Source organism: Pieris napi, chromosome 5, assembly GCF_905475465.1.
Source record: "Pieris napi chromosome 5, ilPieNapi1.2, whole genome shotgun sequence".
Lineage (NCBI taxonomy): Eukaryota > Metazoa > Arthropoda > Insecta > Lepidoptera > Pieridae > Pieris > Pieris napi.
The window spans coordinates 6,419,954-6,434,816 of NC_062238.1; the positions used below are offsets into that span (position 1 = coordinate 6,419,954).

At 34.2% G+C, this 14,863-nt stretch overlaps 1 protein-coding gene and 1 pseudogene across 5 annotated transcripts in view; both read right to left on the bottom strand.

The window, feature by feature from the left end:
• LOC125049676 (caskin-1) overlaps positions 1-14,863 on the bottom strand; it is a 222,988-nt gene that overhangs the window by 5,105 nt on the left and 203,020 nt on the right. For all 5 annotated transcript variants that reach the window (XM_047649084.1, XM_047649080.1, XM_047649082.1 and 2 more), the window contains 4 exons: positions 2,245-2,442; positions 1,579-1,775; positions 979-1,158; positions 107-319 (listed from right to left, as the gene is read on the bottom strand). In XM_047649084.1, the coding sequence (XP_047505040.1) occupies positions 107-319; positions 979-1,158; positions 1,579-1,775; positions 2,245-2,442 (788 nt within the window). The remainder of the gene's footprint in view (positions 1-106; positions 320-978; positions 1,159-1,578; positions 1,776-2,244; positions 2,443-14,863) is intronic.
• LOC125050005 lies at positions 7,595-7,710 on the bottom strand (annotated as a pseudogene).

Below are 14,863 nucleotides of genomic sequence, written 5' to 3' on the forward strand. Positions count from 1 at the left end.
TAATTTATGTGTTGCATAGATATTTGTTACTTTATCCATATATTGTGAAACAGACCCTTAAACTGGCATTCTCAAACGAATACCATATATACATTGATATACTTACAGGTATATAATCGGGCAAATTCTCGGGTACGTTAAGATTTGCCAGTTCAGCCTTTAAGCGTTTACGGTGGTTCGGTTTCTTGATGCCCACAGCTGTCAGGTCTTCTGGAGTCATTCTTGTGACTGTCGGCAAGTCATACCCGGCCTCTATGAAGAGTCGAGCATACTCCTCCATTTGTAAATCGGCTAGCCATGCATGAATGATGTCTGCATCCTGAAAGAGGGAATAAAGTCATTGAGTATGTTAAGCGGGCCATAGACGGACCGCATGTTGCAGCCGATACCGACTGCTCTAAGCGGTCTCCGCACGGCTACCTACAGTTTCCATACTAAGTTCATATTCGCAATACACAGACCGCTCTAGCAGTTCCTGAGCAAACCGCATGTTGCAGTCGGTCTTGACTGCAACATGCAGTCCGTCTATGGCCCGTTTACTATTATAAGGTCTAATAACATCCGAAGTCCTTCGTCTTTGAGCTCATTATCTTGTTTAAATATGCTTAAAATCCTAGACTATTTACTTTGCATTACCATTATTTAAAGTTTTGCAAACCCCCCATTGGTAATGAATGAATGAGTCAAACATATTTTTCCTTTCATTAAATATTTTTCGTAGGTGGATAGGTACCAACCAAACAGAAACCACTATTGATTAATCGGTAATCGAACCAGGGTCTCATCATGAGCGCCACTAAGCCTCCGAGACGCCACGGAAATTCGGTAACGTCTATTGGCAAACAAGTCTTTAATTGAAAAAAATCCTTGTTTAAATTTACTAGACCTCAGATAACCACAAATAGGCTCCTTTATCTTTGCAGGCGTATAAAAATAATAATTATTTTAAGAAAAATTAAGCGGATATAATCAACATACCGGAAGTCCCTGTGCAATCATAGATCGAACTCTATCAACGGTGTCTCCGCAATGGCAAGAAGCATGGTGATGATGCGGCATTCTTCCCGACGCTCTGCCACTATCCAGCGACGCTGATGAGTGACGGGAACCGGAGCCAGCCGACCCTGATGAGGAGCCGGGACTGTCCCTACCGGGACTCTGAAATTATTGGTAGATATGTTTAAGTTTTCTATAATTTATTCCTTCCATAAAGTAAGGTAGAAAAACGATAAAATAATTGAACTTTTTTATATAACACTAGCTGTTCCCAGCCACGCTTCGCTGTAGCATATTGTGATTGAATGGGTGAGAAATGAGAAAGAAAACAAAGGAAACATTTCATATAAGTTTAATTTTGCAATACTTGTGGAGAAAAATAATGAAAAAATAAAAAAAATGATACAAAAAATAGATAAAAACAATCCTTGATGCGGATTATATATCATGCTAAAATTCCAGCTCGATCGGTGCAGAACTTTTTGAGTTTTTGAAGCGTAATAATAACCAAGATAATAGAGACTATAATAGACTAAGATTTCGCAAACCCTACCACGAATTTCTAATAAAAATCAAATTTACCTGCGTCATATCGATGCCCTGATCATCACTTAAGGCCAGCTGGTGATGGTAATATACGGCCGCTTTATGCGTGAGCGGTTGCGACGGTGGTGGAAATGTGAAAGTGCCTCCACCAGCTGGACTTTTCCCGAGACTCCCACTCGCTCCAGACACGCCTGACACTCCTGACACTGTGCTGCCATAGTCAGAATGGTCATCTGAAACATTAACAATAGTTGCTCAGGAAAATAGTTGTTAAGAAGTATTACATCATTATGAAGCGACGTACGACGGTATTTCTGCCCTGCGATTCTGTAACTCACTTTTCGAACTCACACAGCGGTTTACGCATCGGCGGTCGCTCTCAAATCAGTGATAAACATTCTCTCAACGATCTCATTCTGGCATTCTGATAAACAATAAACTATAAGCTCCCACCTTTTCAGAATGCCAAATCATAAAATGACTGCTTCACGACTGATTTGAGAGCGACCGCCGATGCGAAAACCGCTGTGTGAGTTCGAAAAGTGAGTTACAGAATCGCAGGGCTGAACTGGTACAACTAAGGAGCCTTGAGCGTTTGTTGTTGTTTTAACAAAATTAAGATAAAGTCTTAAATAAAAGTGAAAAAAAAAAACGTTTGTTATTTTTAAGTGTATGAATTCTACTTGATCTGTAAGGTCTTACCTCGAGTATGTGAAGGTGTATCAGGTGGCTGCGGGTAGGCCTGCTCCTCACAGGACGCGTACCCTTGGGATCCGAAACTGGAACCCGAGTGTCGGTGCTGTGGGGTGCCAAACGCGTCCCCTGGCACCGCGGGGGGAGGGACGCGTTTCGCGGTCGTCGCCTTGCCGGCGCCGCCGCCCCCGCGTGACATTCCGCCCACTGGAAGAAAGGGATGTACTTTAGTACTGAATGTCAGGTTACAAATACTACATACGAATTTCCGTAGGTTGTACTGAACCGTTAGAGTCATTGGCAACAAGTTACTTTTCAAACCTTAGCTTATTACACGCTTTATATTAACTTCACCTGTATGTATGTATCTATGTATGTATGTATGCATGTATGTATGTATGTAACCGACTCCTTCGGACTCGATTTTGACCCACTTTTAACGGACAGATTTAATTCAAACTTTGCGCACCTGTTAAAGATCGATGACAATGCAATAATCCGAAAAAAAAATGAAAAAAATCAACTAAAAAATAAATAATAGTTTAAAAAAAACCAAAAAACACGCTTTTAAGCACATCAAACTAAAAAGTGGAAAATAATTCCTAATTTGTAACAACCCACGCTTTTTCACAATAATACCAGTATTTTTTGTTTTTTCAGCCTAAATTATGAATTATTTTTCATAATAAGTAACAGAAATTGTAAGGTACATTGTATAATGGGTTATTTTCTATAAGGTAGGTTATGCATATAAAACTTATTAAGGTTTCACACTGGTGTCATTTATACTAAAATACCATTATTTTTAAAACTCTCCGACATTGCATACGATAGGTACAAAACTTTTAATAATGAATAACATTTCATATTTTTTTCAAGCACATTATTACGAAGATATACCCAAAATGGCTTCCCTGTTATCTTTGTACACCCCAAGGATTTTCTTCGTGTATATTTTAACAAAGCTAATAAGGCCGCTTAACGTCAAAAGCATCAAACGTGGTTATCAGCGGGGCGTCGGCCGCATTAGCGAAATGAGTTACATCCCTCAACCCACTGATAAACGAAAAAGGCGGGAAAGATTTAGTAATAAAACACCATCAATCATGATCGAGCCGAGATCCGATGACCGCGTCCGATCGCTAACTAATTGCCCCAACAAACCGACCCAGCAAAATCACCATTAAATTTATCTTGATTGGAACAAAGTTACAACACAATATTGCAACTTTTGAATCGTTAAAACTATAAAAATAGGCGTATATTTGCTCATGAATACTTCGTTATCGATAATTATAATATCATTCATGTAAGCCTATAAAAAATAATGAACATTAACGGTTATGTGCATTTGCAAATTTATTCTTTATATCCCTGCGAACGCACGCATTTATGGGCATAAAAAATATTTTCAATTGCCTTCACGTATCTCGTTGGTCATTAGCAAATAAAAATTGTTTCAAAGTATTATAGTCAGCGGATGTCGAGATAATTTTCGTTTACTGCAATCCCGCTATTAGTAATCAACGGCTTAAGTAAACTCGTGTCATCATAAACAGCAATTATCATGATTACATTTAATTTTTTTATACGCTCTAAATCCATTCAAATTCGTTATGTGGAAATGTAGATGACAGATTCATATTTCAATATTTTCCGTACTACAATTGCTCTTTGTACTTTTATTTGCTTAGCATAAGTCGCAAATGTTTTCATTTTGATTTCGTTGCCCTTTGTTTTTACGTTCAGAGCCTATTTCCAGCTTGATTACTGGAGTTTATTCGATCTCGCCACGTTTGATGGATTCCTTCTGAGTTTTGACATTACCTTCGCACGCTTTACGAGGTTGAAAGCAGCTATAAAACTGTTTTAGGAGATTACTTGCTATAATGACATTAATTTGTTACTTATCCAATATACTTTCACCCAGTTAAAGTTGATTTATGCCTTTTTCATGTTAACCAGCCGGATTTTAGTACTCAATTTGTTTTGTGTGTAAACTTTTGATTGCTCCGTTCTGTAGACGATACTTTTACATCAATATTTTGTTATAATATCTGCTAATAGATGTGGCTAAGAAGAAATGTTTTCAAACGCATATTCAGTTGAAAGTATATTTTATATCATAGTTATAAAGGCGTTACCGATCCTGATATTTTTGTACGCAATTTTGAAGTAGTTCCCTCAATAGCTGTAGCACTGATGTCGTTAGCTTGGGATTGCGCAGTACGAAACCTCAACATTAAAGGCTACAGAGTTCAATAATGATCCTGGTAAAAGTCGGAGGTAGCTTTGAGTGCGAATTCTAAAAGAAGACATCTAATGATCATAGAAGAAGGTATTGTCACTGATTTTTCACTGATCTTGAACTTCCTGGAAAAGCTAAATTACACATTCAAATATATTTTATCGCAATACGATTAATCTAATTAGCATTGTTTTAACGCAATTTAGATGCAGTCAACTGAATCAATTAGGAACACTTCCAAGCCGCGTAGGATCGATTCTAACCACATTCTTCATAGTCCGACTTTATTAAAATACAATTATGCGGCGCCAACATTATTGCGTTGTTATTTTTAGCGCTTACTTAATTTGCAAACTCGATTTATTATCGTGGAAGATCATTTATCTTTATAATTCTGTCAGGCAATCGGTGTCGCTGAAGAATGGTCAGATTGAGCTGTGGGGTATAAAATTGTCTTTATGAATATCATTTACTGACACATTTTTAAATCTATCTCCGTGATCATTTTAAAAGTGATAGTAGTAGACCGCGGCCCCTTTATTTGGCAGCGGATATTATTAAAAACATTAAAAACGCTCAATACATGACCAATTCAGAATTGTTCGTTCGAAAGCTTTGTACGTGACCGCATTGTGATTTAAGTAAATGTCCGCGTCGTATGTATTATGCTGATTGGTAATACATAATATATGAAGGCAAATCCCTTGGATTACATAAAGCCACACAAGCTCCTGAATTGATTGATCGAACCGTCCAGATTTAAGAAATGAGGGTCGATGAAAGAGAAAATATTTTCCGAGAAATACTCTGATCGACCCAAATTTTGTTTCCTAGTACTCAAATTCTACCAAGATTATTTATGATGAGCCTGTGTATTAATAATTTGTCCTTTAATATGAGAAACCAGTACTTGGACCACGAGAGTGTTATATATAGTTAGCATTAATTTACGTACATAATTGGTTTCAATATATTAAGTAATTAAGAGTTATTCCTTCTTCTCGATTCGTAACATTTACGACTCATATTTTAGGAAACAAAGCCTGCGCGAATCATAGCATCCAGGCTAAAGAAGAAGAAGAAGTATTGTCAAACGATATGTACTAAGGCTGTTCAATTAAAAATGATAATGAGCATGACGCAATTATCTTTTGTTCAATGTTATTTTATTTTTCGTCGTTCAACGACGGTTCGACGAAAGGCATTGTATTTTGTAAAGCCCAAATTCCCTTTATAAACAATTATTTTATAAGAACACGTTCGCAAGCGTATTACTTCTAATTTTTTTTTAAACAAAAGAGATTTGATTGTTTTTTTTTATTATTATCTAATGTCTGGGCTATGCCTGCCAGTATTTAGTATTTTCTTACCAAGAAGAATGTATCACATTGTCACTATTTATTGAATATCCATAGTAAAAAAGTATCAATGGTAACTAACTCTAGTCCTCTTAATAATTTTTAAAAGAAGCTAAATCTGAATAAACGGAGTAAAACACAAGTTTAAGCACTAAGCTCTTTAATTGACGCAACAACCGATACTTTATTGCGTTATTACAATCGATTTGCAGTGAATGTAAATAATATCGATTATTCAGATATAACTATATCGGTTAATATGACAAATTGTTATACCGAGACGGTTAATAACTAGTACAGATAAAACAGTATAGTTTATTACTTAACATAGCATGCAGAAATATGTTTATTGGCGTCGATAAAATAAAATAAACATCCCGCCCTGTGGGTATTAGATATTTCAAATTGAAAATCTAGTGTAGATTTATGCTAATTTGTGTAATACATTATAGATAAGGTCTTGTTTATGCCTTGACCACGGCGTTCCCATTTGGAATAATGGTATTGTGTAAAAGATCGCTCTCATTCAATGTGACAAATACGAAAGTAATTGGTGTAAAATCTAAAGTTCTTTTCGTGCAAGGCATATCAGTCTTATTTTTTTTATTAGCATGAAAACAATAAAGACTGCTAATGTTCTAAATATGTATTACATTGTAGTCTATTTTTATCTCATGTGGAATTGTTCTTAATGAGAAATAAATATTGAAACAATGACAAAATAGAAGAATGAAGATGTGTCATTTTTGACAGGGTTACTACAGAATTTATCTTTATATTTATACAGTCTTTTTTCTTTGTTCATAAAAGCTGAATGTAAATTACGGTAAAATTACTTTTACAATATATTTAATAAGATCATTTATTAATTGAAGTAAAACAGATACAAGGTTCATCGTAAAATAGTAAACCCTATGCTATCGCACATTAGACACTAGAAATGAGAATTTCCTTTTAAAATCTATGTCAATGGGGAACTTAATAGGCATACACAATTGTTTTATATATTTCCTAGACAAACAAAGCAACGTGAAAGCTTAAACTTCTCTGAAATACTCAAATGGAAAATGACATTTTCTACGAAGGCTGTATTAAGTGTTTCTCGGTAGAACGTTTGCAGGTGACGATTCATATGGTGTATTCGGTATTTAGGTGCATAATAGGAATAGCTGTAGTGTTATGACTTTCGTAAAGGTCAGGTCAAACACTGAAGCTCGTGTTTTGTTCGCATTTTTGACAGCGCGGTTTATACCAGCTGGTGAAATGTAGAGGTATTTTTTAACCGATACTTGGTGCTTAAGAGCGTGCTGATTCGTAAAAGTCGGTCTGTGGACGGATATCGGAGCTTCTTCGTTCACGAATTAACTTTGATATATTGATAATGTTATAACGCACTAGAAAACTCGGCGAACTCCGTTTCGCCACCAGATGGCTTCGTTTTATGTAACATTTCGTTTGGTGATCCCGCTTTTCTGTTGAAATTTTTCCTGAATTTTTCCTAACGTAGAAATATCAATTGATTGTATCACAGTTCCAGATAACTAATAATTATGTGAAAAAATAATTATTATTTAGAAATCAGTAATATGCTATACATACTACTGCTACGCTTATATATTAGAGAAAAAAACTTTAGAGGTGTCAAGGGACACCCGGATGGAACGAAATTCCTTTCGATTAATTTATATGTTAATTGGTATCATAACAGTATGATAGATTTTCTCGACACCAATCTTACGACGAAAAAAAAAAGCCAACATCACGAGGTGTTCCTAGGCGGTCACCCATCCAAGTACTGACCTCGCCCGACCTTGCTTAACTTCGGTGATCGGACGAGAACCGGTGTATTAAAATAGCAAAAAAGTGTCGTGACAACTTTTCGTAAGAATTTTTTCCGTCTAGCCCCCTTTCACAACGCGCGATAAAGGAACTTCGTTCCAAAAAAATTGGTGTATTTCCAATAAAGACATAGAAGTTTGTCTCACACTTTATGTAATATAAAAATAAACAATTGGCTTTCAAAATGATTGCTTTTTATTTCTATTGTTTTCCAAAAAAAAATATGAAAGCGTGTCATTGAGTTAAAAGCTATAACAATCACTAAAGATATGTTAGATATTCTATTGTTTTACAGATAAAATAGATTTAACAGAATTAGATTTCTACGATAGCAAAGAATAAAAAGCCACCTTATGTTTCGACTGAAATAATTAATTTATTAAAAGTAACGTCTAACTAATGCTTAAAAATAAAACGCTACTCATAGAAGGTTTAAAAATATTTAAATTTTTAGCAGAATAAATTTTGCTAAAAATTGTAGGTGGGTTAACAAAAGCAGACATCATAGGACAGAACACTTGTTGCTCCCACAAATTTATCTATCCCATACTGCAAGGCATTAAGACAATTCGTCGCCAACGCCAGAATATGATGGGAACATAGAAAACTAAAGTTATTTAAAAGTGTGGACCGGGTCGGATTCGAACTCGAATCGTACAACACGCTTGAAAATTCAGTCTGATAGTTCTACTCACAGCCAATAAGACTTGGTCAATTAATTCGAAATACAAATACTGTTTCCGGTTGGCAATAGCATAAACAGCAAATTAATTCGAAATACAAATACTGTTTCCGGTTGGCAATAGCATAAACAGCAACAAAGAGTTTTGATCGTTGTGTCAAACTCATTATTGGTCAGGCAAATATAATAAAAGTATTCTGAAATGAAATCAAACTAATATATTATGTAATCAACATTTGGATTTTTTTCTTTACGAAAAAAATAATGGCAAAATATGTTGCTAAGCGCAAAACTCGAACTCGGGTGGACAAATTCTAGTATTATTTATTACTTGAAAGAGACCATATTAAGGCAAAACGAAGTTAAGTTTAAAAAAAATCGACCACTTACAACTAATGTGCAATGCAAATACCACATGTAAGCCACGTGCGTGATTTGAATATAGACATAAAAAGGCTCACTCAAAAAAAACAAATGCAATATTAACTTTCTTTTATTTATATCAACAGAGGATCAGATACATGTTAAACTAAATTATACATTGAAAAGCCATTCATTTTAATTCCGCGCAGAGTACCTACGTCTTATGTACAGCTGGTCTAAATGAATTCAAATTACGCAAATCTCCTTGTCTATACCTTTATTGACATGAGAAACATTAGTTATTAGTGTCGCGCTGTGTGGTCAAACGAAAGCTGCCCTCTAACGGATAATATCACAAGCTTATCTGATAGAGGAAGTTGAAGGAAATCCTACGTATACTACAGGATATTACTTAACTTTCTCTACGTGAAGGAGACTTTTAAAATAAATATTATGAATATTTACTATTACTTTTTTATTTACTATTACTTCCTATGTATAAAAGAAAGCGTGTTTTATATTCTAGCGAATCACCAGGTTAGCCCTTAGTAGCTATGGGTAAATTGAATTGCATAGTTATCGGTTTATATTTTTGATAATGTTTATTACTTCTTTTTGAATTCCTTATTTTCGAATATACATATTTCAAATTTTTTAATTATTAACCTTAGTCAATAGGGGTTTTGCGTAACCTACGTTCACACTATATAACTAGACAATTTAAGATCAAAAAGACCGGCAGAAATCTTGTAAATAAGACGTAATAACGGACAGAGATGACCGCGATAGGCCGATTGAGATCTCTACCTGCTTATTAAATGCAATTAAATGGTCGTAAAAGTAGTTTCCTAATCTTTTAACGACATCTACTAAACTCACGAAACGAATTTACACTTTAGACTGATAATACTATTCAAGTAAAATTTTACTACATTTTTGGACTGCGACGCTATATACCTACAGCGTATTCCTTTATTTGCGATACATATTAGTTTCGGATTAGCTTTTGCGTTTTGAGTTCTCGTGTTTTGTAGGAAAACGAAAGTGCTAATGACATGGGTCATTATATTTAACATACACTGCTATGTGTATAATTACATTAAAAATGCTCAAGCGTAAGGTAAGGGCTACATTGTATATACTACATAGAGGGAGGCGTATAACAGCGTGCTTACCGCGTGCTTACCACGTACTTAATCTTTACCTATGTTGAGAATACACAGAGTATTTGGACAGCCAATGGTAGCAGAGTGGCACTGCTACACTAATTCTCTTCATTACTTTTTTAACATTTTGAAGTCCGATCAGTCAATTATATCTAGCAGAAGAACGAAATAAACGAATATCGATACCTCCATATTTCGAGCATTAAATGTTTTACTAATTTGGAAGTCTTAATGAGATATTTTATATGATTTACATGTATGGAGTATTTTATAGGTGTTTAGGATCTTAATAGTATAACTAAAGACCTCGTGAACTGGATGCAAATTTGTGGTCGAGTGCGTCACAACGGCAGCGGATAGTTGTCAACTGTCAGTTGTCAGTTGTCACGATCGTGATGTAATGGACCGCGATTATCGGCAAGATCAGTGACGCTTCATTGCCACTTATCGTAACTTTCATTAGAGGCGACGGCATTAGCTATGACGGATTGCTTTAATGTCAATATAATGCACAAAATATGCCTGTCAAACTGCAAATTACGCTAATACAAGTCCGGAATAAAAAAGAAAATTAGATTCCTTATTACTTTATATTATTCCCCCGTATATAATTATATAGGATATCCGTTATAAATGAAATCAATTAAAAGTTATTTACAGAAGACGTACGCAAATTAATTAATTTACATCCTTATCACAACGCCATCTATGTTTGCTCCTAAAACCTCTATAAGGAAACCTCATTTCAAATAGAGATCTCCTTAATTACTTTGTTCATGTAGGTACTCTCGCTCAAAAGATTTCCCGCGTATCATGGGGAGTCTGATTAAAATTTTCTCCACTCAGTTGGGAGCTTATTACAGCCGCATACGACTTGTAATTCCATGTTTATCAAAAACATTCGTAATTTGTGCGTAAAAGATAATTTCAAAGTAGGCAATCCCTGTTTCACTTGTAATTCCTTCGGAGAAATGTATAAATATTTTTCAATATGTTACTGGATGTGATTAAGTATTCAATGGTATAATTAACGAAATATCACAAAATATTCTGCTAATATAGCTTTCCTAAGAACTAAATTTTGACCACCTAAAAAGGTTCCAAATAAATAATAATCTGTTAGTTACGTGTTAACATAATATAAAAAAAACAGTGGCGTTACGTCAATTTAGTTCTAGGCGACAGATTTCTGAATCTGTTCGTGATCATTTGTTTTTCAAATGGACAAGTAGAAGATCAGCCTTCTGTGCCTGACACACGTCGTCGACTTTTTGGGTCTAAGGCATGGCGGATTGCACTAATGGACTTTCTGTCTATGTGCGCATTTAACACTCGCTCTTACGGTGAGGGGCAATATCGCGAGGGAACATAAAATTGCTAAGTATTTACAGTATGTATTTGATATAGAGTCTCTTCAACATCAAATTGGTATTGCAAAGTACCTACTAGATAAGATACCAGCTTTTTTTATTAAAGCGTTTATAGTTATTAACCATACAATTTACGCTTACAAAGCCTTATCACCTAAATGCGGTACAAAGTGAGGTTTATTTTTATGGCAAACAGCCGAAGGGAACGCTGCAACTTTCATCATTTACATGTCGCCTTTGTTTCAAAAACACTGATAAAAGATCCGTAAACACCGGGAAAGACTTTTTAACAGTTCTCCTAAAACTTCCTCTTTGTTCAATAAAACAACTTGTTTTTTTTTTCAAACGCGGGTTTCGCAAATTTAAGCACCAATATCTATTGATATTTTCGATTCGGATATATTCGACTTTTTTCACTGACACACACATTTTTTCACAAAAAAATAAATTTAAATGTTACCTTCTGAGTAGATTACAATTACATAACATCATTAAAACCGTATAGGAATAATTTCAGTGCAATCAAGTACTTCGTATGTAGTAATTATGTATTTATTAATAAAAAAAATGTTTTTTTTTATGATGGATTGGTTTTAGCTATGATTACAAGAATTATATCCATAATTATTATGTATATGCTCAAAACTTATTACTATAGGTTCATAATTTTGAGTACAACAGTTATTCAGCCATTTAAGGCAAAATTTTATTTATGTCACCAAACACCACAGAATGAATAAGCAAGCTCCAACTAATATTTTAAGTAGGTTAATAAACAAACATTTTTGCTATTCCCTTGGTTGAAGTCTTTCATAAAAAGTAATGGTCACTTTCTCGCGTCGAATTTGAATGATTGCCAGAGGTAAAAACTCATTGTGGTTTTGACGGCAATTTGTATGCTGGTTTCATTCGAAAGCTTTCTTTGAATTTCTGTTGTTTTTTGTGATAGGTAGTTGAAACTCAAAATAGAAAACGTTTTGAAATTCGAATTTCTTTGTTTTAGGCCCGATTGAATGTAGCTTTGTATATTTGTACTTTTTCTTTTTTTATTAGTAAAAGAAGATTGTATTTGTTCTCGTCGTCTATTATCGTGCTTAAATACACAATAGTATACCTATATGTGTATAGTGAAATTATGTTTTAATATAATTTTATTTTAATGAATAGATTTGATTAATATAGTTATGAGATGATTATATAATTAGGAATCTACTAAATGGCAATAAAAAAACTTTAACTGCTTATAATTTCAACAAAACGGGATACTTTTAATATAAAAATTCCCTACAATTTGGTAAATTTCCAAAATAAACTGTAATAAACACTCCTTTGTAATACCGCTAATTTGCCGTAAATTAATGAATACTAACAAAATGGCTAATTAGTAATTGCACGACAATTTAATGAGGTCCCATCGCCCCACGGGGTGGAACGATGTTAATAACATTTTTAATTTTGCAGTATATACTGTTTGATCTTACGGCCAAAAGACGTGTAAGAATTAAATATTCTGTTTATAACTTATTTAATATTGTGAACGGACAACCATAAACATATGCTTTGATTAATATTTGCTATTCTGATTTGTGGCAACGAATAATTTTGTTGGCTTTTTTGACCTTGCTTGAAACTGCATGAGAACTTACCCACGTATCAAACGATCAAGTGATTATACGTGAAAAAAATAAATGTCATTATTTCATGAACACAATTTTATTCATATTGGTAATTCAAAGATGATTAAAAGTTTTATAATTGCATAATATATTATTACGAACGAGAAATTTAGAAATGTGAATTCTGTTTTTACAAACCACCACAATACTTCACTAGTTGACCGCATTCAAACTTACCTGTAATGAAAATAAAGTTTTATTAGTAAAATAATATTCTGTGACAAAATTTAAATGAACTAGGAAAACGAAATAGTTATTAACATAATGATGGCGCCACACAAATCTTGACATAAATGGCGAACTTTGTATAATATTTGAATAAACTTGTCCATTTAATATAATAATAACGTACTTTATTTTGACCGTTAAGTTTTAACGCGCTTTCTGAGAAGCGGCAAAAATATGTAGTAGGTAATGTTTTGAAAGGTTTTTAGACTTTAATGTGTGATAAAGATCACCCACGATTTCGTCTTCAAAATAACGTTCATTACTAAGGTTATTCAAACTCTGCAAGCGCTAGTAGTTAATTACGATGAACTCAATTTTACAAATGGTTTTCAGTGTTTTCACATTTAATTTTTTACAATAAATTCCGACAAGTTTTAATTTGTAATATATTTTTGACGTCGATATTTGGCTTGGAACTTTATTACGGTTCCTAGGATATAAGTTTACGCGCGAACTATCTCATCTGTCAAACGGTCGTAAGATCTTGACACAAGTTGTCTATGAATCTTAGCCGGAGTGCGTTCGAGAGTGACATAGCGATCATATGAAATATTTCACGCGAAAACTTACTGTTTTGACGTGATAACGTCTTTAAAATCGTTTTAGTCGGGTGACATGTTCAGAAACTTGTGTCACACCAAAACCTCACGAGCGCGATCGCAGGTATAACGAGAGAGAGACGGACTGATCTCCCGTCTCATCTCGAGCGCTGCCAGTCATTCCGTGAAACTTGTCACGCGGAATCCTCACGAGCGGAGGCTGGCATAGCGTTCGAGTGAGTGGACCGATCTTCCGTCTCTCTCACTCTAGCGGCATACAAACGAATGGAGATTTTCTGGTGCGGTTAAGTTTTCGTTGAATGTTTAACAGTGAAACAAAATGATGTAATTTAAAATTTGAAAAAATTGTTATCTTCATTAATTCCTTACTTCCCAAAAACTTATATCACCAATAAGACGTTATTTTATTAGTAATCATTAAAAGAATAATCGTATTTAAATTTCATGTTTTTGCAATGCAAAATGCATAATATATAGTCAATTCGCACATTTCGCATAATCTTTCGTAATGAACAAATTACAACAAGAGCGAATGTAATAATGTCAAATATAGATAATCACAGAAATCCTTCTCAAGTGATTCACAAAACATGAATGATGGCATTGCCAAATAATCGTGACTTATAACTCGGTCAAGACATATTAAACACTATTCATGTTAACACGAATGCTAAGCATGGAGATGAAGAGATAAAGTCTTTGAGTTTGTTATAGATTTATTGAATGCATAGAGAATCATAAAATCAAGTTATGAAGTATATACAAACGGTTTGTTGGGGGTAATCAATTAGTTGTAGACAGTTTTACACTTTATCATTCTAAGGTTCGATATTTATTAAATTGCAAAGACACGAGAATTATAACGGCAAAACATATAAAATAAGTTGAAAGAAGGTTTATTGTTAATTTATCGAAACATTCAGTAAAATAAATATATTTTACATTTTAATTTAATTGTTATTTTAAAACCTCATGCACAATATGACTATTTCTTGTAAGACAAGTGAAAGAATTTTAATAGCTGTCAAATCATCCGAAGAGTTTTGGCGCCAAACAATATGTAGAAAGCGTGTCATCTGTCGTAGTTACGGCATGATTAATTTCAATGGCCATCAAGGAAATATTTGTTTCCGGTCTG